At 49.0% G+C, this 26,875-nt stretch overlaps 1 protein-coding gene across 1 annotated transcript in view; it reads right to left on the bottom strand.

The window, feature by feature from the left end:
• Positions 1 to 26,189, bottom strand: part of TMPRSS6 (transmembrane serine protease 6) — a 174,147-nt gene extending 147,958 nt beyond the window's left edge. The window contains exons 1-2 of the mRNA XM_075322083.1: positions 26,139 to 26,189; positions 11,891 to 12,062 (exon numbers count right to left, since the gene is read on the bottom strand). Coding sequence (XP_075178198.1) covers positions 11,891 to 12,062; positions 26,139 to 26,189 — 223 coding nt within the window. The remainder of the gene's footprint in view (positions 1 to 11,890; positions 12,063 to 26,138) is intronic.
• Between the last annotated feature and the right edge of the window lie 686 nt (positions 26,190 to 26,875).

The raw sequence follows: 26,875 nt of genomic DNA, 5'->3' as shown, positions 1-26,875 counted from the left end.
CGGTCCCGGAAGGAGCCACGCCTAAGACGACCATGGCCCCGGCTGTCGGCCCGACCACGGCGGAGGCAGACCAGAAGCCAGTCCCACAGGTCACGCTGACCTCTCCCAGGTACCCAGCTGAGGCTGAGGCGCCGCGGGGTTGCAGCTGCCAAGCAGCTAAGCAGGCCATAATACAGCGGGGTCCCCCGATGCCAAAGTTGCCGGTCGTAGCCAGCATGGAGGGACTCTGGCTGGGCCCAACCCCCGCGCAGTGTAAACCGGAGCAGGCTGCAGACGCTCCATACTGGGAGCGGCAGCAGCGCCAGCTGGGCAGGGAAATAGCCACACGGGAGAAGAGGAAGGCGGAGATCCTGTCCCGGACCTACACCGAGAAGGACAACCTGCAAAATGCTACCTTCCGGGTGGGGGGCCCGACATATGAAGGCCAGGTCCGGCATTTTGACCACCGGAGAGGATGGGGGTTCATATATGAGCCGGGCATGGAGGCCGAGATATTTGTGTCCCGGAGGGATGTATACCCGCACCTGCCCGTCGGCCATCCTGACCGGGACCTGGAGCCCAGGGAGCTGGTGACCTACACACGGCACTGCGGCGAGAGGGGGTGGTTTGCCCTGGATGTAAGAAGAAGGGTGACCATGGGAGCCCAGCTGCACGTCCACCCTTCTCCACCACTCTCCAATCCCGATGAAGATGAGGAGTATTAGGTAGTGGTTCCTGGCTACCCACAGTTCAGTTCCCCGTTGGGACAGCAGGCCTTTAAAATGTCCCGTTTGCAGTTAAAAAGTTAAACAAAGACAATGGCTGAGAACTTGCAGGCCAACCCATAAACTTTTGGGCCTTGTAAATAGCCCCCAGACCGACCTTTTCACCAAACCTCAGTCTCTGGAGAGGCTGATTGGAGGACGGGTCTGTGGTAGAGTAGGCCGAGGCCCTGTCACCAGCAAGATCGGTGACCACCCTCCGGGTCAGGGGTCCCCTGGACATGGGGCCCTTGAAAGGACTGCCGGGTAAGGAACTTTTTACCTGGCCCGTTTGGGCAACACCCGGACCTACCTTGGACTTGGGCAAGGGGTGCGCACCATTGCTTAGCGGTGGCACCAGGTGGTAGGTTGTTTTGGGTGGGTGAAGTGTGTAACGTTTAAGCAACCTGCCTCCCGTGAGAGAAGAACAACAAAATATTCTTGAAATGTAAATATGTTATTATACTTGTAATTGTTTTATTCTTTTATCTCCTTGCAGTAAAAATAAACCGGTGGTGGTCGGACAGCCCGCGGACGATCTGTGTTTAACCAAGGGGGAGTGTGACGCCCTGGCAAAACCAGGTAGTCACAAATAGGCCCCCGCATAACACCTTCCCTCACTAGGAAACACACAGCCAACCATTAAACCCTAGTCACCCCCCCTTAGGAAAAGTTCGACACACGAGTGGGCATGACCAGGCGGTTGGAACACGCCCACCCAGGGGTCTAGACAACCCGGGGTGGGAAAAACAGTAGTTAAGCTTTAGAGTTCAAGTTCAGTGGAGTGGAGTGAAGTCAGGCCTGTGTGTCAGACCTGAAGCTGACTGACAAGTACCAGGGTAAGAGCCCTGGTGCCACTGGCTAGGAGGCAGACGGTGGTCTCTGTCAACAGGAGACGGGAAGACGGCTCGGTGGAACCGAGGTGGACCGGGCCCGGGTTGGAGCCCGCCGGTACTGACACGGGGAACCAACCCGGAAACCGTAGCACAAAGGGGGGTACTCGGACCCTGAAGCCAGGAACCAGAACCTACTGGAACTGGTTAATTAACCGATTGAGGCCAGGACTAGAGGTCCTGTCCCACCCAAAGTCCCTCATAGAAGACAACAGCCCACCGATTAGGGATAAGAGGTCACCGCCAGGGCCCATAGATCCCAGGGGCCAGCGTCTGCGAGCACGGCTCCTTAGGCCACATCCAGCCGGGAGCGGACTCCTGAGTTTCAAGCTAGGAAGTCTAATTCACACAAAAAGGTGTAGGAAAAGGATAGAGACCACCAGCCGGGTGGGGGACCAGAGCGCAACCGGCCGCGGCACCGGCCACCATAACCTTGGTTTACAAGAGATTCGTGTGTTTACTGTCAGTGAGTACACCTGTACCCCCTGCGGTCATCATCTCCCCCTGCACCAGAGCCACTGGGTCCCGAGGCCACCATTGCTGCCCACGGAGGGGTTAACAACTTGCTGCACAACATCTCCCCTGGATGCCCCGTAACAGCAGCGGTGGTGTCCCACCTCACCACACACCGTGGGTGGCATCACGAACTTCTTACGGCCGAGCCCATACATCTACGTCTTCCCCCTTTTATTTGGCGTGTCCGCGAGACCCCCGGGTCCAGAGACCCTCGAGCCACCACACCTGAAGATCCAGGTCCGAGCAGCGACCGGCTGCTGGCACGGGGGTGGCACACTAAAATCCTAGTTACCACTCCACACTAGTGGGCACTGCCTAGTCCGACAAGGGAAGGGCCACCTAGAGGGCATAGCCTGATCAGGGAACTAGACAGCGTAGTGGGAGGAAAAGGCAGAACAGGAGTGCACAGTGAAGTGTGCAGACGTACCTGAGAGCTGGGTCATGTAATGGGGCACAGGAGTGAGGTTGCCAGAATAGGGCCAAAGAGTACCTCTGGAACGGAGTGAGGTCACCAGGGACAGTACGAGGGAGCACCACTGGAACCTGGGCACGCACGGGGCACAGGGCCCTAGGTCAGGCGACAGTTTCAGACAGCCTGGCAATTACCTGCACGGTGAAGGACCTTCACAGACCTCACTGACCTACCGATCCGTGAGTATCAGCAGTAAAGCAAGGATCGGGGTTTCGGACACATACCTCCTCACAGAATCCACACTGCTAGCCGAACAGACAGACCGCTATATCACAGCTGGGAGACCCCCAAAGTTACAGGCTTTGGGGTCCCAACCACACTGAGAGTGCTGGGGACAGAGCAACTGAGTAATCAACTGGCACTGGAAATACAGGGACATGAACCAGCCATCCAAGGGTCCGGAGTGAGTAGAAACTGTTAATTACAACCCTTGTGTGGCCTCCATTATTACTACATCACATACCTCCCAGGCTTAGCCCTACCTGCGGAGGACCTACCACCACATCTGCCATTACCACCAGCCCTGGGAGTACCCACTTTAGCAGCGGCGGTTCCACAACATTAACTACAACACGCAGGTGGCGTCACACAAATGACTCTTATCTCCCCTGTAACTACTCTCCATTAAAAAAAGCACCCAGGGCATGGGACCGGGCAATGGCCAGCAAAGTGACATTCCCCAGTGATACACTGCCCGGGACCGAGTACCCCATTCCCTGGGCGACACATTACCAAAGGCTCCACCCAGTGGTTGGGCTGAGATAGCAGCAGAATGGAAGAGATAGGATTAAAGGGGAAGTGACAGGTGAGGGAACGAGGACAGTTGGGATGTCTCGAGAGGAGGCAGAGAAGAAAAGCGTTCAAGTGAGAGAAGACATAGTCAGTCAAGGAGGTAATCTCAAGAGGTCCGGAGCCTACAGCTCACCCCCGCGGGCTTAGAGAGTCTTCTAGTAGAGAGCTGCCAGGGCACAGAATTGGACGAAGGGGAACGGAGTCAGGGGGAAGGAGACACAGACCCCGGAGCCTGAGGATTAGATCCAAGATAGCATAGGGCAAGAGGTCGTGGAGCAGTACCCCACGCTGAAAGCAAGGAAAGCAAGGTCATGTCTATAATAACAGTGTGAAGAAAAAAAGTGGACTGTTCTGGTTGGCTAAGCGAGCTCTGGTGTTGGGTGTGTTACTAACTGTCTACAATTGCTGCCAGCGGGGTGATGGACACCAATAAGTTTCATGCACCCATCCCAAAGTCACATCTGCACACAGAGTCACCTTGGCGAAGGAGTGCGGCGCCTGTGGGGTCTGGGGCCATCACCTTCCTATAACATTGTATAGGAAAACACATCATAACTGATTATACAGAGACTGTCAGCAATCTACTGATGCACCAGGGAAAGTGACTACACTATTTTTTTTACGAGTTGTGAATTTTGTTTCAGAAAAATCAGTAACAAATGGAGTTTGTTGGGAATTTCGACTTACCCAATCAGCTCAATGCACAACATGAAATCCACAACGTAAATAACATTTCACATGGCACATAAACTGTGTGGAACATATATGGACCCTACTGTAGATCTAATGATCCAAGCTGACACCATCACAGATCTTTATGGAGCTTGAAGTTGCAGAGATATGTTAGTTTGACATAAGAGGATGTCCACTACTTTTACATTGATGGCTTACCCTTAAGATAGATCATCAATGACTGATCGGCCGGGGTCTGACACCAGGCAACCCCACCGATCTGCTGGTTTTGATACTGGTGGCAGCAGCAGCTGGCCAGTAATGCTCAGTTCCGGAGCTGCCCCATCTTCTGATAGTGGCCGTGGCTGGGTACTGCACATCCGCCTCCTATTGATTTGAATGGGAGGTTGACGTTCAGTACCCAGCCACATCCGCTATCAGTTGGCGGACAGCTTCAGAACTGAGCATTTCCAACTGCCCGAGAACTGCTTGTTCGTAGGGGTGCCGGGTGTCGGACTCCAGCCATTCAGACATTGATGGCTTATCCTAAGGATAGGCCATCAAGTAAAAGTAGTGCACAACCCCTTTAACGAGCACCTGATGTCACAGGTATAAATTGGGAAGATATCCCAAAGTATCCTTATAACAGTTGCCTCCAATGTGTGACATTGTCTATTGTGAGTTTTTGCAAGAATAAGCATAATTGTTGTTTTGTGGCCCTCCGTACAGAAAAGTAATATATACATACAGGTGCATCTCAGTAAATTAAAATATTATCAAAAAGTTAATTTATTTCACTAATTCAATACAAAAAGGAAACGCATATATAATATAGAGTCATTACACACAGAGGGATCTATTCCTATATATTATATAGTCATTACACACAGAGGGATCTATTCCTATATATTATATAGAGTCATTACACACAGAGGGATCTATTCCTATATATTATATAGATTCATTACACACAGAGGGATCTATTCCTATATATTATATAGCGTCATTACACACAGAGGGTTCTATTCCTATATATTATATAGCGTCATTACACACAGAGGGATCTATTCCTATATATTATAAAGAGTCATTACACACAGAGGGATCTATTCTTATATATTTTATAGAGTTATTACACACAGAGGAATCTATTCCTATATATTATATAGAGTCATTACACACAGAGGGATCTATTCCTATATATTATAAAGAGTCGTTACACACAGAGGGATCTATTCCTATATATTATATAGAGTCATTACACACAGAGGGATCTATTCCTATATATTATATAGAGTCATTACACACAGAGGGATCTATTCCTATATATTATATAGAGTCATTACACACAAAGGGATCTATTCCTATATATTATATAGAGTCATTACACACAGAGGGATCTATTCCTATATATTATATAGATTCATTACACACAGAGGGATCTATTCCTATATATTATATAGAGTCATTACACACAGAGGGATCTATTCCTATATATTATATAGATTCATTACACACAGAGGGATCTATTCCTATATATTATATAGAGTCATTACACACAGAGGGATCTATTCCTATATATTATATAGAGTCATTACACACAGAGAGATCTATTCCTATATATTATATAGATTCATTACACACAGAGGGATCTATTCCTATATATTATATAGCGTCATTACACACAAAGGGATCCATTCCTATATATTATATAGATTCATTACACACAGAGGGATCTATTCCTATATATTATATAGTGTCATTACACACAGAGGGATCTATTCCTATATATTATATAGATTCATTACACACAGAGGGATCTATTCCTATATATTATATAAATTCATTACACACAGAGGGATCTATTCCTATATATTATATAGATTCATTACACACAGAGGGATCTATTCCTATATATTATATAGCGTCATTACACACAGAGAGATCTATTCCTATATATTATATAGATTCATTACACACAGAGGGATCTATTCCTATATATTATATAGCGTCATTACACACAGAGGGATCTATTCCTATATATTATATAGATTCATTACACACAGAGGGATCTATTCCTATATATTATATAGATTCATTACACACAGAGGGATCTATTCCTATACATTATATAGATTCATTACACACAGAGGGATCTATTTCTATATATTATATAGATTCATTACACACAGAGGGATCTATTCCTATATATTATATAGATTCATTACACACAGAGGGATCTATTCCTATACATTATATAGATTCATTACACACAGAGGGATCCATTTCTATATATTATATAGATTCATTACACACAGAGGGATCTATTCCTATATATTATATAGCGTCATTACACACAGAGGGATCTATTCCTATATATTATATAGCGTCATTACACACAGAGGGATCTATTCCTATATATTATATAGATTCATTACACACAGAGTGATCTATTCCTATATATTATATAGATTCATTACACACAGAGGGATCTATTCCTATATATTATATAGATTCATTACACACAAAGGGATCTATTCCTATATATTATATAACGTCATTACACACAGAGGGATCTATTCCTATATATTATATAGATTCATTACACACAGAGGGATCTATTCCTATATATTATATAGAGTCATTACACACAGAGGGATCTATTCCTATATATTATATAGAGTCATTACACACAGAGGGATCTATTTCAAGTGGTTATTTCTGTTAATATTGATGATTGATTATGGCTTACAGCCAATGAAAACCCAAAAGTCATTATCTCAGAAAATTAGAATAATTACCACAAAAAACCTGCAAAGGCTTCCTGAGCGTTTCAAATGATCCCTTAGTCTGTTTCAGTAGGCTACACAATCATGGGGAGGAGTGCTGACTTTACAGGTGTCCAGAAGGCACTCTAATTTATTGAGCTGCACTTGACTTGTATGTATGTCTATATGTATGTGTATATATATACATACATACATACATACATACATACATATACATACATACATGTGTATATATATATATATATATATATATATCTATATATATAATTGCCTTATTCTGTCTGTCTGTCTGTCTGTCTGTCTGTCTATCTGTCTGTCTGTCTGTCTGTCATGCTCCAAAATTGTGTCCTTACGGTGACACAAAGCTGATTGGCCGCTGGGCTCGCCATGGCCCCGCCCCCCCACACGGATTGGCCGCTCACCCAGGCTGCGCCCCCACACGGATTGGCCAGCCGCTCGCCCAGGCTCCGCCCCACCCACAGATTGGCCTCTCGCCCCGGCACCCTGCAGGCATTGGCAATTCAGCCACGCCACGCCCCGCCCCCCTCACGCAATGCACGTTAGCTCTGGCCCCACCCCCTCCCTCTCCCCGCGCATTTCTCTAACTGACACGGCTGTCACGGAGGTGAGTACGGTACTCCCTATCCCCCCCCAACCCCCCCCCCCCCCCCCCCGGCCCCCGCTCCCAAAGGGGTGGCGTGGATACTCGCATGGTTACAAGCGCTGTCACGGAGGTGAGTACTGTACTCCCTCCCCCTCCCCCGGCCCCCGCTCCCACGGCAGTGGTGGGAGTGGTGTGGATACGTTGGTAACCATGCGAGCAAGGTAACCATGGTTACAAGCCCATCAAGGTCCTGCTGCGCCGGAAGGTCCACACGCACACACACAAACATACACACACATCAGATCACACTCACACTCACTCTCATACACACCTCACACACACCTCACATCGCATCCACATACTCACGACATCCTGGGATATCGCTTGCTTCTCGGCGGCGAAAATGTGCTGTTGTGATCTTCCAGGACCTGACGGAGGATCACATGGCCAGAAGCATGTGATATCCCCGGATGTTGTGAGTATGAGCGCGTAAGTGCGATATCGTCAGTGTCTGTGTGTGTGAGTGGATGCGATCGAGTGTGTGTGAGTGTATGCGATCGGGTGTGTGTGAGTGGATGCGATCGGGTGTGTGTGTGAGTGGATGCGATCGGGTGTGTGTGTGAGTGGATGCGATCGGGTGTGTGTGTGAGTGGATGCGATCGGGTGTGTGTGTGAGTGGATGCGATCGGGTGTGTGTGTGAGTGGATGCGATCGGGTGTGTGTGTGAGTGGATGCGATCGGGTGTGTGTGTGAGTGCATGCCATCGGGTGTGTGTGTGAGTGCATGCGATCGGGTGTGTGAGTGTCGGCAGAGGAGCAGGGCGTGCTGGAGGAGGCTGGGAGCAGAGAGGCTGATCATGGGGAAGAGGGAAATGCTGATGCTGAAGGAGGCTGGGATGGGAAAGCTGGGAAGAAGGAGGCTGGGAGGAGAGAGGCTGATCCTAGGGAAGGCTGGGGAGAGGAGGCTGATGCTGAGGGAGGCTGGAAGGAGAGAGGCTGATGCTGAGGGAGGCTGGGACGAGGGAGGCTGATGCTTAGGGAAGCTGATGCTGGAGGAGGCTGGAAGAACAGAGGCTGATGCTGGTGGAGGCTGATGCTTGGGGAGGCTGATGCTGGGAGAGACTGGGACAGGAAGGCTGATGCTGAGGGAGGCTGGGAGAGGGAGGCTGGGAGGAAGGAGGCTGGGAGGAGAGAGGCTGATCCTTGGGAAGGCTGGGAAAGGGAGGCTGATGCTGAGGGAGGCTGGAAGGAGAGAGCCTGATGCTAGGGACAGAGACGCTGATGCTGGGAGGAGAGAGGCTGATGCTGCGGGCAGAGAGGCTGATGATGCGGATAGAGAGGCTGATGCTGGCGCAGCATGGCGGATGGAGCACGTTTGGTAATGCGCAGCATGGCGGATGGAGCACGTTTGGCAGTGCGCAGCATGGCGGATGGAGTACGTTTGGCAGTGCGCAGCATGGCGGATGGAGCACGTTTGGCAGTGCGCAGCATGGCGGATGGAGCACGTTTGGGAGTGCGCAGCATGGCGGATGGAGCACGTTTGGGAGTGCGCAGCATGGCGGATGCAGCACGATGGCGAGTGCGGAGTATGGCGGATGGAGCATGTTTGGGAGTGCGCAGCATGGCGGATGGACCACGTTTGGGAGTGTGCAGCATGGCGGATGGAGCACGTTTGAGAGTGCGCAGCATGGGAGATGGAGCACGATGGGGGGTGCGCAGCATAGGGGATGGAGCACGATAGGGAGTGCACTGCATGGGGGATGGAGCACGATGAGGAGTGCCCAGCATGGCGGATGGAGCACGTTTAGGAGTGCGCAGCATGGCGGATGGAGCACGTTTGGGAGTGCGCGGCATGGCGGATGGAGCACGTTTGGGAGTGCGCAGCATAGATGATGGAGCACGATGGGGGGTGCGCAGCATAGGGGATAGAGCACGATGGGGAGTGCGCTGCATGGGGCATGGAGCACGATGGGGAGTGTGGAGTATGGCGGATGGAGCACGTTTGGGAGTGCGCAGCATGGTGGATGGAGCACATTTGGGAGTGCGCAGCATGGCGGATGGAGCACGTTTAGGAGTGCGCAGCATGGGAGATGGAGCACGATGGGGAGTGCGCAGCGTGGCGGATGGAGCACGATGGGGAGTGCGCAGCATGGGGAATGGAGCACGATGGGGAGTGCGCAGCATGGCGGATGGAGCACGTTTGGGAGTGCGCAGCATGGCGGATGGAGCACGTTTGGGAGTGCGCAGGATGGGAGATGTAGCACGATGAGGGGTGCGCAGCATAGGGGATGGAGCACGATGGAGAGTGCACACCTCCCCCCAACACACACACACACGCGCGCGCGCGCACTGCACAACACACCACACACACACACTGGAAACCACAAACAACTGCCCTACACAGACACCCACACACAGACAACGCTGCACACACAAATATACGCACATACCGCACATATATATAACAAAAATCATACATGAACTACACAATACGTAAATTCTAGAATACCCGATGCGTAGAATCGGGCCACCTTCTAGTATATATATATATGTGTATATATATACAGTGCCTTGTGAAAGTGTTTGGCTCCCTTGAACTTTTCAACCTTTTCCCACATTTCAGGCTTTTGTGAAGTTGAACGAAATTTATTGCTTATTTTAAACTGTTTTAAAAAATAAACAACTGAAAATTGGGGCGTGCAATATTATTCGGCCTCTTTAAGTTAATACTTTGTAGCTCCACCTTTTGCTGCAATTACAGCTGCAAGTCTCTTGGGGTATGTGTCTATCAGTTTTGCACATCAAGAGACTGAAATTCTTGCCCATTCTTCCTTTGTAAAGAGCTGGAGCTGAGTGAGGTTGGATGGAGAGCGTTTGTGAACAGCAGTTTTCATTTCCACAGATTCTCCATTGGATTCAGGTCTGGACTTTGAATTGGCCATTCTAACACCTGGATACGTTTATTTGTGAACCATTCCATTGTAGATTTTGCTTTGTTTAGGATCATTGTCTTGTTGGAAGACAAATCTCAGGTCTTTTGCAGACTCCAACAGGTTTTCTTTAAGAATGGTCCTGTATTTGGCTCCATCCATCAATTTTAACCATCTTCCCTGTCTCTGCTGAAGCAAAGCAGGCCCAAACCATGATGCTGCCACCACCATGTTTGACAGTGGGGATGGTGTGTTCAGGGTGATGAGCTGTGTTGCTTTTACGCCAAACATATCGTTTGGCATTGTGCCCAAATAGTTTGATTTTGGTTTCATGTGACCCCAGCACCCTCTTTTTATGGATATCTTTGAGAAATGGCTTTCTTCTTGCCACTCTTCCACAAAGGCCAGATTTGTGCAGTGTACGACTGATTGTTGTCCTATGGACAGACTCTCCCACCTCAACTGTAGATCTCTGCAGTTCATCCAGAGTGATCATGGACCTCTTGGCTGCATCTCTGATCAGTCTTTTCCTTGTTTGAGATGAGAGTTTGGATGAATGGCCGGGTCTTGGTAGATTTGCAGTGGTATGATACTCCTTCCATTTCAATATGATTGCTTGCACAGTGCTCCTTGGGATGTTTAAAGTTTTTAAAATCTTTTTGTAACCAAATCCGGCTTTAAACTTCTCTCCACAACAGTATCACGGACCTGCCTGTTGTGTTCCTTGGTCTTCGTGATGCTCTCTGTGCTTTATACAGAGCACGGAGACTATCACAGAGCAGGTGCATTTATACGGAGACTAGATTACACACAGGGGCTTATATTTATCATCATCAGTCATTTAGGACAACATTGGATCATTCAGAGATCCTCAATGAACGTCTGGAGTGAGTTTGCTGCACTGAAAGTAAAGGGGATGAATAATATTGCACGACACAATTTTCAGTTATTTATTTTTTAAAAAAGTTTAAAATAAGCAATAAATTTCATTCAACTTCACAATTATGTCTAACTTGTTGTTGATTTTTCACCATAACATTAACATTTTTATCTTTATGTTTGAAGCCTGAAATGTGGGAAAAGGTTGAAAAATTCAATGGGGCCGAATACTTTCACAAGGCACTGTACATACACACACATAACTGACTGATGAAGGCCAAAAGGACATTCATTTAAATAAATAATTAAAGGCTTATTGTTGGGTAGAAATCTATCTAGAAATTTGATACAGACACAGTGGTAATTTTTACTATGACAGAAACTCTTATGTCCCTTAATAAAAAAGTGAAATAGTAGTTATATAAAACATTAATTAGAATACTGAGAAAAGTTGTCAGTTTTTCAGTAATTTGTGGAGTCTGAACTGACAGGTTGAGATGTGGAAGAATGCGCTAAAATAGCTTGACGTGCAATAATGGCACAATAATATAACAAATGAGTGTATTTTCCTGTAGAATGTAATCTAGATGACAGATATAACTACCCAAAAGGAACCATGTTATTCCAGCCGCAGCAATTACAATCACAACCATCCAGAGAGGAGCAAATCTCAACCAGTCCCGGGATGTCCACGAAACCTTCAGAGATTCGTCCAGAGACTCCGCGTCCTGCCGAAGAGAAACAAAACTGGGTAAGATACAAAAGAAGCGATAAATCTAAAATACAAAAGAAAAGTAATTAATGAGCAAAGTAGGCTTATCAGCAATCCTAGAGAAAAACCACAACAATACTCTTGAAAGAGTATTCATACCCATGAATGTTTCCATATTTTTTTTTTACAGTCAATATTTTGTAGGATCACCTTTGGCTACAGATACTGCTGCAAGTCTTTTGGGAGATGTCTCTACCAGCTTTGCACATCTAGAAGCTGAGATTTTGCCTGTTCTTCTTTGCCTACAAGCTCTCGCTCAGAGAGATTGGATGGAGACGTCTGTGAACAGCAATTTTTAATTCTTGTCATAGATTCTCAATGGGATTTAGGTCTGGACTTTGACTGTTCTGTAACACCCTGCGGTCGAGGGGTTTTCACCCGGGCCAGGGAGTGCAGATCCTCTGCGTTGTCACGGGTTGGCCTGGCCTGGTTTCGTGACCCCGAGGCGTACAGAAGGGAGGGAAGGCAGTGGACTGGAGGAAGGATGGTGGATGGTGGTGGTAGTGACGGTTAGGAAAGTCTTTTTAGATCGTGACGCCACCTGTGGTCTGCGGCCAGGGATGGGCCGCCGCTGCAGGTGCTGCTATCCGGGGCTGATGGTGAAGGTCGCAGCTGGGATGGTGTCGTTACCCATAGGCAGAGCGGGGTTACTTCGGGGAGTATGATAGAGGACGGACGGGGGTGGTGGCAGTACCCGCAGGCGCCACAGCACTGGGCACCGGTGCCGGCAAATGAGATGCAGAGGCAGGGGCTGTGGTTCCTAAGTGCAGTGGCGTCCTCTAAACCCAACCGCTGTGGTGACCCCCTTCTGTGACCTGGCCCGGTCCCTATTGGGGAGGGCAACCCACTGTTTTTGTATGTGTATGTTGGTGGAACTGGTACTGACCTTCCTTAGACCTGAGATAAGTACCACACCTTAATGGAGATGCTATACCCTGTGGTGCCTGAAGCCCCAGGGGTGCCACAGTTTCATTCTAACAGATAAACATGCTGGCTAAAATCAGGAGGCTGCCAGTAGGAATAAAGGTATTTTCCTCTTGGCCATGGGGCTCTCATTGTGGCAGCCACACTGCTTTAGAACCTGGAGATTAACCCCATATTAATAGTGTGTTTGACATGACAGGCTCACTTTAATAATGTATCAGTTAAAAACAGATGAAACTAGGATTGAATTCTTCTTAGTTTCATCCATTGTCATTCACGGACTTGGGAAGGTCCGGTGTGAGGAAATACACACAACAAACAGGGGTTTCACCATAACAAACAAGGGGTACACCTGGGACACTTTAACAATGGTGGGCCCTTGTGCTAGTTAAGGGGAAGATGGGATACCTCCTGCATTCATCTACATCTGCACCTTGCATTCCTAGCCAGTCCCTATACATCTTCCACACCTGTCGCCAAGCAGGATACCTGAAGCCCTAAGAGAACCTATAATAACCCTGGCTAGTGAGCTGGCAGGTGACCATCGCTTGTCCCACTGCTATACTAATACTTACAACAAGAAGAGACGGTATGACAGACAGGGGGAAAACAAAAGGATAAAGCATGATTATACAGCTCCAGTCAGATGCCAGGACTGCAGCCTACACACAACAATGGCTCCAGCAGCTCATTCTATCTCGAGGCCTAACTTCAGAAGGAATGAGAATAACCGGTACCCTCTACTGGGAGATGTGACCATATATAGGGAAAGAGAGTGGTCACCAACCGGAAGCACCTGAGGACAGGACTCACGAGTCAGAAGCTGCTGGAAAGTAAAACTCACATTAACCCTTTCAACACCAAAGGAAAGGAAATTACGCTTAATGTGAGGAATCTCAGATGGCAAAGAGAGACTCTGGCCCAGATCCTATAACAAGTTTCTAAATGCAGAGAGACAGCCGTGACATCCATGTCCTACGGATCCCCATAGACTTTAATCATCAAGTCTGATCTTCAAAAAAGCTGAGAATACGTTATGCTCTGAGTCTTCTTGATGGAAGACACGGATCTGCTTTTAAAGGAAATCTGTCAGCAGGTTTTTGCTATGTAAGACATGGTAGGACACTCAGCTCCGCTAGATGGTCAAATCTAAAAATTGTGATTGTGTCAGAACGGCTGGAATCAGTAATCTAAGTGATACATCATTGGATTCAGGATGTCTTTGCCTACATTATGTTGCTGTCAGATGAGATAGCAAAAACCTGCTGACAGATTCCGTTTAATTGTTCATGCAGACAATCGTGCAGCCATGTTCTCTGCGATTTATTAGCAGATACCAAAGGAACAAACACTCACCCATATAATTTAATAGGGCTTTTCAGATGACCGATTATGACCTAGTCTTGGCCATTTAAGTTTGTGGGTGAGTAAAAAAACAAAATCAGATCCAACAAAACGTCTGTGTGGCATCCGATTTTTACGGATACATTTAAATTATTAACCTAGGAAACTGTATTTGATCAGTAAAATGGATGAAAACGGATGCAGATGTGCTGCCCCAGCAGCGGATCGAACCGCTCGGATCCGTGGGCAGTGTCTGTTTGTGGCTCGAGGGTCTCCGGGCCCAGGGGCTTAGGGGCCACACTCTAAAGTAAAAGGGGATATTTGCAGGGGAATTATAGTTCGTGACGCCACCTGTGGTGTGCGGTAATTGGGAGTACCACCGCTGCCATTGGGAGTACCCGGGGTGATGGAATGGAGCAGCAAGGTGTCGTTACCCTCCACAGGTAGGGGTACGCCCCGGGGCTCTGGAAGATGATACTGGGTTCCGTGACGAGGATATTACTCATGTACTCACTCAGCCAGTAAGCAGACGCTGACAACCGGGTAAACCAAGTCTCTGGGTGCCGCTGCCTCTCAAGGGGAGCTTGTCTGGGTCCCGTCCCCTGCAGTGCTGCCTGGTGATCCGTGACCTGCCTCCTGGCACAAAGTTTAGATTCACCGTGGTGGTCCGGTAGTCTCAAACTTGCCGAGCCTCGCTCCCCACTGTGGCTAAGTGTGGGAGCCTGCTCTCAGGGCTCACGCTTGGGATTTTAGTGGGCTGCTTTTATGGAAGGCCCTATCGCTCTCGTTGCGCTAGTGCCCTGATTCTGGAGCTAGTGGGAACAGTCCATAAAGGCTCCACTCTCCAAAGGTTAATTGCCGGGCACTACTGGCACTCCCAGCTAAACATCCAGCATATTTGTTGCCGTTTCACCCAACATTACTAACAACTCCATATTGGAGGGGAAAATATATCCTGTGGGTGATTAGCGCAAACAAGCGCCTATCCAGTGGTGGCTCATAGACAGATATCTTATTTCATCTATGCAACCCTGTCTGCAACAATAAGAGGATTCCTCATTTAAGGATAGATGTATTTCTTGACAAGTGGGATACTTATTTACCATCTGTGTCATTCCAATCTTGACAAGCCCCTGAAGAACCTCCTTTGATTTCAAGTCCTGGAGGGGAAACGCGTCGGGCAATGATAAGGACGGGCTATTTTTGTCGATCCATCCATTTTGTTGATAATATTGTGGAATTGATGCATGAACCCTGGACTGTGTCCCAGACCCTGGTTTAAAAACTAATTGTTTCCAGAATTGTTGTGAACACTGGAATTTACGAACTAGAGATATTGTTGACCAGAGATAGATCAACAATATCTCATTATTGAGGCATGAATGGGAATCACTTCAACCTGAAAGAGCCCCTCATTCAGAATAGCAGCACAAATTAGTGTGAAGTATAGGGTCTCAACAGGGCCAGTCGACGCAGAGTGGGGGCACCTTAGCATGACGTCATAGGGTGCCGACCCCCACGGGTAGGAAGGGGGAGTACAGGGAAAAGCCCGAAAACCCTCCACCAACCATAATATATGCATTAATGTATTTTAATCTCAATTTTGCACTTTTTTGATGTGGTGTATTGATTAAATTTATATATTTATAATAATAGGGGCTTTTTTTGTCGGTATTACAGGTTAATTGCCGGGATGCCTGAAGCTTCTCCCCGACCTAGGGTCCGTGTACCCCGCCGTACCTTCAGTCCTGGACCAGTGATAGGACCAGGCTGCTAACCGTTCTCTTTAACAGGTCCAGGCACCTTGCCTCAATCCCCTGCAATTGGGGGTCTGACTCCTCTTGGTCCAGATCACCGTCTGCAACCTAGACAGCTACTCTTGGCAGCCACCGCTCCCTGCTTCCTCCACCATACTACTCCACTCTCTACACTCTCCCTCTGTTCACTGTTCTGACACTCCTCACCTTCCCTTCCTGTCCTGACCCCTAGGTGGGCGACCTTATTCCGCTTAAGCCGCCCACTGGTGTGTCTGGTGGGTGTAGTACCGGGTGTTCATAGGATTTGATTTGCTGTTGGAGGCAGCACTGTAAGATGGGGACCCAGAACCATGAGGGATTTGAATACTGCACTAAGGGGAAAGAGCGTGCAGTACCCAGTGACGACCTGATAGTCCAGGGGCGTCAAACAGACACAGATCACACAGAGGTCGCTCTGATGTAAAAATTGGACACACAGATGAAAATTGGATGCAAATTGTCTTGAGTTTTTTAGCTGATTTTTTATATGATAGTCTGACCCCGGCCCAAAACTGATATGTATATGGCTCTGTTACAGTCCATGGGTCAGTGTACTGTTCAAGGGAAAAAATGGACAGTACTAGAACATGTCATACGAATGTGTGGATGAAGCCTAACAATGAGAACAAATCAGTGCCGGAACATAAGCAGTGTGCTTAAAGGGAACCTGTCACCAAATTTGGCCCCTATAAGCTGCGTCCACCACCAGTGAGCTTTTTACATACAGTATTCTAAAATGCTGTATATACTCACCTAGGGGGCGGTCTGGTCTAATGGGTGTCGCTGCTTTCCGGACCAGCGCGCTTGCGCAGGAGCACAATGCCAGCCTGTGTGGATGACATGTCCTACGTCATCCACACAGGCTGGCATTGTGCTCCTGCGCAAGCGCACTTTGATCTGGGCTGTGAAGGAGGACAGTCATCGCAGAAGAGGGGAGGAGCCGGACTGGAGAGCAGTGACACCGATTGGACCGGACTGTCCCCTAGGTGAGTATAATAAGTGATTTTTACGTTCTACATATTGGCCTGGGCTCTTACAACAGTATTCTAGAATGATGTATAGAAGAGCTCACTGGTTATGGTCGCAGCCTATAGGAGCCAAATCTGGTGACTGGTTCCCTTTAATATTATTGTAACTTCTGACTTGTCATTAAGGCTATGTGCCCACGGGAGCTTGCTTCTGCAGATTTTGCCGTGGAAAACCTGCGGATTTATCTGGATTTTCCAGATAAATCCACAGGTTTCAGCAAGTACAGACACTCCCCATGTTATCCTATGGGACATGGGGAGTGTCTGTGTCTACGCTGCGGAATGTGCGGCTGCGGAATATGCTGCGGATGTCCCGCAGCCACACATAACTGCATGTCAAATATTCCTGCAGAATTACCTGCGGAAATCCCGGCCCTCCACTATGGAGATAGAGGCCGGGACGTCCGCAGGTAAATCGCATGAAAGTCCACAGGTTTACCGCAGCTATTCCGCTGTACTACCACAGCTAAAAATGGCTGCGGATAGCAGCGGGCAGCTGCGGTAAACCTGCGGCCGTACCTGCGGATATAGCCGCAGGTACAAGTTCCCGTGGGCACATAGCCTAAGAGGATGGGGCACCAATCAAGGATCCTTCTGGGAATGTTTGCGTTCTATACAGGGATCCCAATTATCATTGCACTCTATGTCTGTAGTGGAATCCATTTTGTTTATCCTTTTTCTCTCTTTTACTAGTTGCCTTTTAATTCAACACAATATATATATATCTTATGTGTGGCAACAACAGGAGAAATACTAAAGGGAGGATGGGAGAAGCTGTATCTCGAGCTTGGTGACAAAGAAACTCAGGACTGGTATCTCATAGAAAATCTAATTTGCTGAGTTTTTGTGAAACTATTATTTCTCTTTTGGATTTTTATTGCCTGTCATGTAGGTCGTAGGACCTATCACCTCCTTGCTATTGTGACGCCCTGGCAAAACCAGGTTGTCACAGAGCCTGCACAAATCCACCAAAATGCAGGCCATTCTCCTCTTTGGCACCAACACAGTCCCCACACAGGTATACACCAGCCAATCAGGCCTAGTCACCACCCCTCCCCCATGACAATGGGAGGGAACAAGACAGGACAGTGAAGTGGAGGAGCAGAGCATTCTGTGTCAGGGAGAGGAAGAGAGAGGAGTGGAGAGCTGACAGGAGGGAGTTGGAGCTCCCTGGAGAGGGTGGTAGTCGGGGTTGGAGCCCCGGACAACTGGACTAGCTACGCTGACTAAGTGACAGTGAGGGCCACAGGCGACGGAGATCCGGTCTCGGGGAACCTGAGATAGACTTGTGCAGGGTTGTGGCCCGCCGATGCCGAGAGAGGGGATATGGTTCGGAGGCCGTTACAAGCGGACTAGTCCAGACAAGAGAGACAGACAGAAAGTGCAGGAGAAATGGGCCCTGGCTGTATATTTGCATGTGGGATCCAGCACATCCCTCTAGAGGCTCCCGGCATCCGGCCTTGGTTTATAATAAGGACTCTGTGTGTTTATTGACCCTCGAAATCATCAGCAGCTCATCCAGCACCACGACAACCGAACTGTGAGTTTCCTGCTCCCTGTGATCCCTCACTGTTCCCTGGGCCCCGGGACTACACCTCCCCTTCCCGTGGAGGGGATCCCACTTTCCTGCCCCGCTCCATCAGCCCCGGGCGCCCACCTACAAAGCAGTGGCGGTGTCACAATCCCTCACCGCAACCCATGGGTGGCATCACAGACAAACTCTTCCCCTGTAAATACCCCCTTTTCACTCATGGGCGACGGACAGCTGCGTGAGCCCTGAATCTGGCTGCCACTCGAGCCACAGCAACCACCCGGATCCGAGCTCCTCGAGCGGCCTCCCTGTTGTGGTCTGTCCTCCGCCCGTAACACAATCCTATAGGGGTTTTGCCTAAGCCAACATTAAAATGTCCTGTCATTTGCTGTATGCATCTTTTTAGACTTGTTCCAGATGCAGTTGTTCTCCTGAATATTTTTTGGTTCCTCCACCTCTACATTCCTGAGATAAGATCTCCTTTCTGGGTATGCAAATCGAGTCCACTTAGCCATTGGGGTGTGGTTCTCAAGAAGACCATCACAGCCTCTTGGCCAATAAAGCCAGATTTACGTGCAAGGACGTGGTTGCCATATCTCAGGGATGGAGACGATCCATAACAAAAAAAGAATAAGGAAACAAGAAAGTTTGTATCAATTCACCACAGTCACCATGTGTTCCTTAGATCCTCACAAGTCACAGGGAAGAAACCTTGCCAAGGTGTGTAAATTGGCAAAGGAAGAGGGAAAAACAATCCCAGCGATGAGAAAGGTCATATAACGAGATGGAATAGAGTAAAACTTCATACTTAATTCTCTAGTAAAAATAATCATTCAATTAGACAGTACAAAAAAAGAAACACACCATAGGGGAAAGAGGGAACCCTCCCCCCCCGACCCCTCCCGATGCGTTTCGGCTATGGCTTATGGAAACCATAGCTCCAAAATGTAAGGGCGGATATATCATTGGTGCAACTTGTTAGTCCACACAGGGGTCCAAGAGGTAAGGGGTCATTTCCACTATCAAAACAGGTGGAATTGTGCATTACCATGAGCTGTTGGGCTGCAAAGGGCCCATATATTGTTCTACAGGGGCCCTTTTCTGTGCCTGAATGGATTATATAAAGTCTGGAATCCTTCTTGATATGTTGAATAACTTTCTTGTGATTTGCTGAACTATTAATATACTGTACTTATCTTCATGGCAATCTATCCCAGTGCCGCAGCTCTTTTTACTTCCTGATTGTGATCTACTTTCTGTCACTGTGCACCACTGTTAGGCTCACCAAGCGAGCAGATATGTTTAGCGAACCCACTTGGCCACAGCACACAGAAAACGCAAAGGGGCTTGACTACAGACCTGCGTCTGGTCTACTCCAGAGCCCCTAATGGTGAGAGTGTTACACTGCAGTTATGAGTCCGGGTGCCACTCGGGAAGACTGGTTCTGCGTTGGCTGAACCCAGGGGTACTGGAGTGACAGTCTCGGGCAATAGGTTGCAGCAGCAGGTGTCGGTATTCCGTCCGGGATGGATGGACCGATAGATGGTACAGCTTCTACGACCCACATGTTACTCGCCCACCCCAGGGCTATGGGACAACCGGTGCCGGGCCGGACTAGTCCGGGGGTCGTCAGTGGTGGCGGGGCCCGGCTCCGTGGCCCTGGTGGGTGTCAGTTAAATATGGCTGATGACTTGGGGTTTGAATAAAGTTTGTGTTCGTGACGCCACCTGTGGTATGCGGCTATAAACTCGCCGCTGCTGTGTAAGGCCTCCGGGGTGATGAAGTGGCAGCAATGGTGGTACTGTGCTCCCCACAGGTGGAGCGGTGCCCCGGGACACAGTTGGTGCTCGTGAGAGTCTATGATGTAGTGGAAGTCTAAGCAGATAAAATAACAGAGACCACTCCAAGGGTGCAGTTTCAAGTTCTTTACTCACACATCCTGGTAGGAGCTCACTGGTGCCCTCAGACGACTGGAACCCACTGTCAGGGACCTCCGCCGTTTCTGGGTGATTCCTGGAGTGAAAACCGGTACCCTTCTCTCTAAGGTGTCTCTGTCTTCAGCTGTCTTCCTAAGCCTAGCTCTTTTAGGATGTACCTGCTCGGCCTCCACTACAGCCTCCAGGCTGGGGGGTCACCTGTCGGATGATTGTCCCCTTTCTCGAGGTTCTGCTGTGGGCTGTGGCCCGGGGAGTTTACAACTTTCCCTGGGCCTCGGTTTTTACTGTTTGGAGATGATTTTGCACTCCTCCGGTTTCTAGGGACCGTCCCCTGTTGCAGCTTGATCCCTCCACCGATGTTCCTGTGGAGCAGGCCACCACAGCTCTACAGCTATCCGTGGCCCTGGAATCCCTTCTTTTCTCTGCTTGGTGTCACCTGGACCCTCTGAGTCCCAGGATCTTCACCAGGAAGCGTCTCTTTCTTCTTCTTAGCTCCTGACTGACTAGAGCTGTCTTTCCTTCTCTCCTCCTCGTCTGCCTCCTGCAGACCTCCTCCTCCTTCCCCACTATCTCTCAGGCTACTCAAACTTGACCTTCCTTTCTTTGACTGCTCTCTGGTGACTCCTCCCACCTCCCCAGTTGCTAAGCTGTACCTTATAGGAGCAGGGATGGGTCTTACGGCCCCTCCCAGCATGCAGCATGGGAGGGTTACTGCCACTGTCCCTGGTCCCAGTGTGTACCTAACAATGGGTGTTGTGTAGATTTACCAGGGGACCGGCGTTCACTCCTTTCCTCACCCAGAATGGGACATCACACCGCTGGACGGGGTGCAATGTCCTGTGGCGACGGAAGCCTCAGGGGCGCCACACTCCCCCACAGCGAATCCCAGCACGTCCTCGGGCTGAAAAACAACAAGAAATGTGGAAAGAAACTGCAAAAACATTTTTGCATGCATGTAACAAAAACATTTTTAAAACTTTTCCTCCCTTTATGGGAGGCAAATTTTCTTGAACGTTGCAGAAACTTTAAAGTATTTTTAAACTAGAGCAGACCAGCCACATTACGTCCAGTGGCCTGGTTACACATCAACATAATTCACGTATAAACACATGTAACTGCGGACCACTTTCAAGTCCAGTGGCCCGGTAACACATTAACAGTGGGGGGGTGACATCTTCGAAAAACACAAAGGGGCAGGAATGCAGGGAAGGGTGTCATCTTCAAAAAGAACAATGGACAGACATACTGGGGCTATTTACAGTTCGGCATCTTCTTCTTTCTTTTAATTGCGGGGGTCCTCTTCTGGCTCAGCTTCCGGTGACATGGAAGCTGCAGCCAGGTTGGTCTGGGTCCCTTGGTCCTGTTCTCCAGCTGTTGTGGGGCTGCTGCGGGGTGATGGTATCGGAGCTGCGTCCTACTCTGGATGTTCAGGGGTCTGCTCTTTAGCCACAACAGTTGCTGGGATAGACGGCGTTGCAGCCTGGTCTGATGAGGCCGAATAGGGTGTTTCTGCGCCGGACGTCTCAGCAGGGACTTCAGTCAGGGTCGCATCATGGACCTCAATGGGCATCGCAGCAGAGACTTCAATGGGCATCGCAGCAGAGACCCCAGTCGGGATCACAGCAGGGATCGCATTCGGGATCGCAGCAGGGATCGCACTCTGGATCGCACTCGGGATCGCGGCGGGGATCACGGCGGGCATTGCAGCGGCCTCTGGTAGTAACGCCGGCGGGGTCAGCACACCCGATCGGGCAGGGGCAGTATAGGACCCACCCAGATCTAGGCCGGAGATGCTCTGCAGCAGGATCGCCATCGCTGGTGTGGGCTCCAGATGGTCGTGGGCGGCACCTCCACACATGCCTCGCTGCACAGACGTCTTCAGACTCCTCATGGCCAGCACCATCTCCTTCCCCCACACGGCTATCTCCCGTCTGCTCTGCTCCTTCATCCTGTCAGCCGTTCTCCCGACTTCAGCCTTCAGCTCAGTGGCAGTCGCAGGCCTGATCCAGGTGAGCTCCTCCTGGCCTCCGCTTACAGGAGCCATTTTCTCTCTTCCCCTATACAGCAGCATGCACTGCCAGGGATTGTCTTTTTCTAGCGCGCCATTTTTCATTCTCTGCTCTGCATAGCAGACATGGTCTCTCCTTCGTGCTCTTTTGCAAGACCCAGGGGGCGGGGCCTATTTTCGCGCTCTTTCTGCAGGCACGCCCCGCTTCTTCCCGCTCTTTGCAAGCTGTAATGGCGGCGGTTTCTCACAATAAAATACACAGTCTTTTAAGCACAATTCTTCAGGCGCACAGTACCCGGTGGGACCGGGCACGAAATCCTGTTCGTGACGCCAAAAGTTGACTCGCCCACCCCAGGGCTATGGGACACCCGGTGCCGGGCCGGACTAGTCCGGGGGTCGTCAGTGGTGGCGGGGCCCGGCTCCGTGGCCCTGGTGGGTGTCAGTTAAATATGGCTGATGACTTGGGGTTTGAATAAAGTTTGTGTTCGTGATGCCACCTGTGGTATGCGGCTATAAAGCCGCCGCTGCTGTGTAAGGCCTTCGGGGTGATGAAGTGGCAGCAATGGTGGTACTGCTCCCCACAGGTGGAGCGGTGCCCCGGGGCACAGTTGGTGCTCGTGAGAGTCTATGATGTAGTGGAAGTCTAAGCAGATAAAATAACAGAGACCACTCCAAGGGTGCAGTTTCAAGTTCTTTACTCACACATCCTGGTAGGAGCTCACTGGTGCCCTCAGACGACTGGAACCCACTGTCAGGGACCTCCGCCGTTTGTGGGTGATTCCTGGAGTGAAAACCGGTACCCTTCTTTCTAAGGTGTCTCTGTCTTCAGCTGTCTTCCTAAGCCTAGCTCTTTTAGGATGTACCTGCTCGGCCTCCACTACAGCCTCCAGGCTGGGGAGTCACCTGTCGGATGATTGTCCCCTTTCTCGAGGTTCTGCTGTGGGCTGTGGCCTGGGGAGTTTACAACTTTCCCTGGGCCTCGGTTTTTACTGTTTGGAGATGATTTTGCACTCCTCCGGTTTCTAGGGACCGTCCCCTGTTGCAGCTTGATCCCTCCACCGATGTTCCTGTGGAGCAGGCCACCACAGCTCTACAGCTATCCGTGGCCCTGGAATCCCTTCTTTTCTCTGCTTGGTGTCACCTGGACCCTCTGAGTCCCAGGATCTTCACCAGGAAGCGTCTCTTTCTTCTTCTTAGCTCCTGACTGACTAGAGCTGTCTTTCCTTCTCTCCTCCTCGTCTGCCTCCTGCAGACCTCCTCCTTCCCCACTCTCTCTCAGACTACTCAAACTTGACCTTCCTTTCTTTGACTGCTCTCTGGTGGCTCCTCCCACCTCCCCAGTTGCTAAGCTGTACCTTATAGGAGCAGGGATGGATCTTACGGCCCCTCCCAGCATGCAGCATGGGAGGGTTACTGCCACTGTCCCTGGTCCCAGTGTGTACCTAACAATGGGTGTTGTGTAGATTTACCAGGGGACCGGCGTTCACTCCTTTCCTCACCCAGAATGGCACATCACACCGCTGGATAGGGTGCAATGTCCTGTGGCGATGGAAGCCTCAGGGGCGCCACACATGCATACTTTCAGAGGCAGGTATCGTGTAAGCTGGCTGGCTAGGATGGTAGTGGCAGCAGTGGAACAGCAAGGTAGCATAGCACTGAAATATAAAGATGTGCCAGCAGCAGCAGCAGACAGCACGATAACAGCAGCAGTGCTAAGCGACCTGACAACTAGCAATGACTCATTGCCCAGGCACTGGGCTGCGCACCGAGTGTCCCCGAACACAGTGATGCTTGCTCTAGTGGCTAGCATATGTAAAGCACCCGAACTCCAAACTTGAACTGTGACGAACTACTACTAGGTGTCACCAGAAGCACTTAGTGACAGGGAAGTCCAACAAACCGGAGGTCAGGAACCAGGAGGTCACTTATGGAACACAGGGATGAAGCAAAGCCGAGGTTAGAGCACAAGCCAGAGGTCAGAATCCAGGAAGTCACGTAAGGTACACAGGGGGAGGGGAGCTGAGGTCAGGGTACAAGCCAGAGGTCAGAAGCCAGAAAGTCACATAAGGTACACTGGGGAAAAGCGGAGCTGAGATCAAAGTAGAAGACGGAGGTCAGGAGCCGGGGAACAACGTCAGAGTCAGGGACATGTTAGGAGAGGGAAAACAACAGGTAGGAAGACAAGATCAAAATACAAACTGGAGCCAGAGCACTTACTGCAGGCAGGAACTATGACTGGCGGCATTCCGGGTGAGGTCAGTCCCTAATGAAGCAGAGCAATCACCCAGAGTGAGGCACTTGGAAAAACCCCCTCCAAACACCAGGGCAGGAACTGAGGACGGGAACCACTTGTCCACTGGCACAAATTATAAAACAGAACACCTGCTGGAGAGCAGAGCACCATGCATGACAACCATGACATGAACATTTTTTTTTTCTAAAGTTTGTGTTAGGCACAAACACTGAGCTTTGGTTATCAGGTTCAGTCATCTTCAGTCTTGAGGTATAGTGTAATGGCATAAAATGCGCGACATTCATTAAGAGGCATGGGCCACCACCAGAAATGTTCCTCCATTTATGCACAGGAAAACATTTCTGTAGTAATTTACGCCACTTATATGATGTAAATGATGAAGAATTTGTCTTGCACACTTAGCCATTCCTCATACCGTCAGTTCTGCAACCACTTTTCTAAAAGTTGGTGTAAAAAAGGATCAAAAATTTCAAGCAGTATTACGACGAGAATGCTGGCAACTCTTGCTTGATGAATCAGAGCCTAAAACTTTTGTAAACTTTTTCCTATCAGCTAAACAACTTCTGATCAGGTCTATTGTACAAAAATAACTTTTCCCAAAATGCCAAGTTTACAACTAGCGTCTGATTTCCTGATCACTCAGCATGGAGGAAATAGCGCTCGGGAAAATGTAAATATTGAGCATCAGAAATCAACAGTGATTGTGACTTGATGAGATGCATTATGTGACTATTTTAATTGCAATCATGAAAATTACCCAAAATAGGTTCACATTTGATGAAAGCCTATTATAATCATAAGCCTGGTTTGAGAAGAGAATATGACAAGATTGAATTAGCAATGCAGAATAATCTTTGGATATTGCTGACCATGGATTGTTTCCATTTGACATTGAGTACTGGACATTTTGAACATCCTTTAATTATATTTCGCAGTTCAGGCGTCTGCCAAGATTCTAGTTATCAGTATTGTTAAATGATGTATACAAACAAAAGGCAAAAACAGTGATCTTGAGACTTTCATAACTGCAATTATAACAATAGGATGTTAGACAGCCCATTCTGCACTTATGCGCTGTCACTAGTGATGGGCGGACTCGCAGATAACCGGGACCGGCGGACTTAACCGGATTAAAAGAAAATATGGTTCCGGGACGGATGGCGGTCCCCATATACCGTAAGTCTATGGGGACCAGAATCCGGTGATTAAAAAGGGTGGTAGAAGAGATGGGGGATAGGAGCAAGCAGGCTGTACTTACCGAGGCTCCGGAGAAGCTGTAAATGCTTCCAGGCCGCTCATTTATCTTCATTGCATTTGCACTACTTTCCCTGCCCACCGACGTTTGTGATTGGTTGCAGTCAGACGCGCCCCAACCTTGAGTGGCAACGTGTCATCTGACTGCTTCCAATCACAGGCGCTATGTGCATTTTTTGATGTATAAAAATAAATAAATAAAATATTTGGCATAGGGTCCCCCCATATTATGATACCCATCACAGATAAAGCCTTAGGCTACAGGCGGAAGCCCACAGCCGTGCACTTATCGTGGCTGGGTATCAAAATAAGAGGAACCGCATGCTGCCTTTTTTATAATTTAAATAAATAATTTTAAAAACGGCGTGCAATTCCCCTCAATTTTGATGCACAGCCATGATAAAGACCAACAGATGGCGGCTGGTATTCTCAGGTTGGGCCCCCACCAGCCTAAAAATAGCAGCCTGCAGCCACCTGGAATTGTTGGTATTCATTAGATGCGACAATCCGAGCACTTTACCCGACTCTACCCAATTGCCTTGGTGCGGTGGTAATCGGGGCAATAAGGGGTTAATCTCAGCTCACAGCTGCCACTAAGCCCAAAATTAGTTATGGGTAGGGGTCTATGAGATTCGCCATTATTACTTTGTAAGTGAAAGTAAATAAACACAAACATCGAAAAAATCCTTTATTTGAAAAAAAATACAATAAAACCCACCCTCTTCACCAACTTATTAACCC

Source organism: Anomaloglossus baeobatrachus, chromosome 8, assembly GCF_048569485.1.
Source record: "Anomaloglossus baeobatrachus isolate aAnoBae1 chromosome 8, aAnoBae1.hap1, whole genome shotgun sequence".
Lineage (NCBI taxonomy): Eukaryota > Metazoa > Chordata > Amphibia > Anura > Aromobatidae > Anomaloglossus > Anomaloglossus baeobatrachus.
The sequence above is the reverse complement of the archived record's forward strand: the minus strand, read 5'-3'. Positions and strand labels throughout refer to the sequence as shown.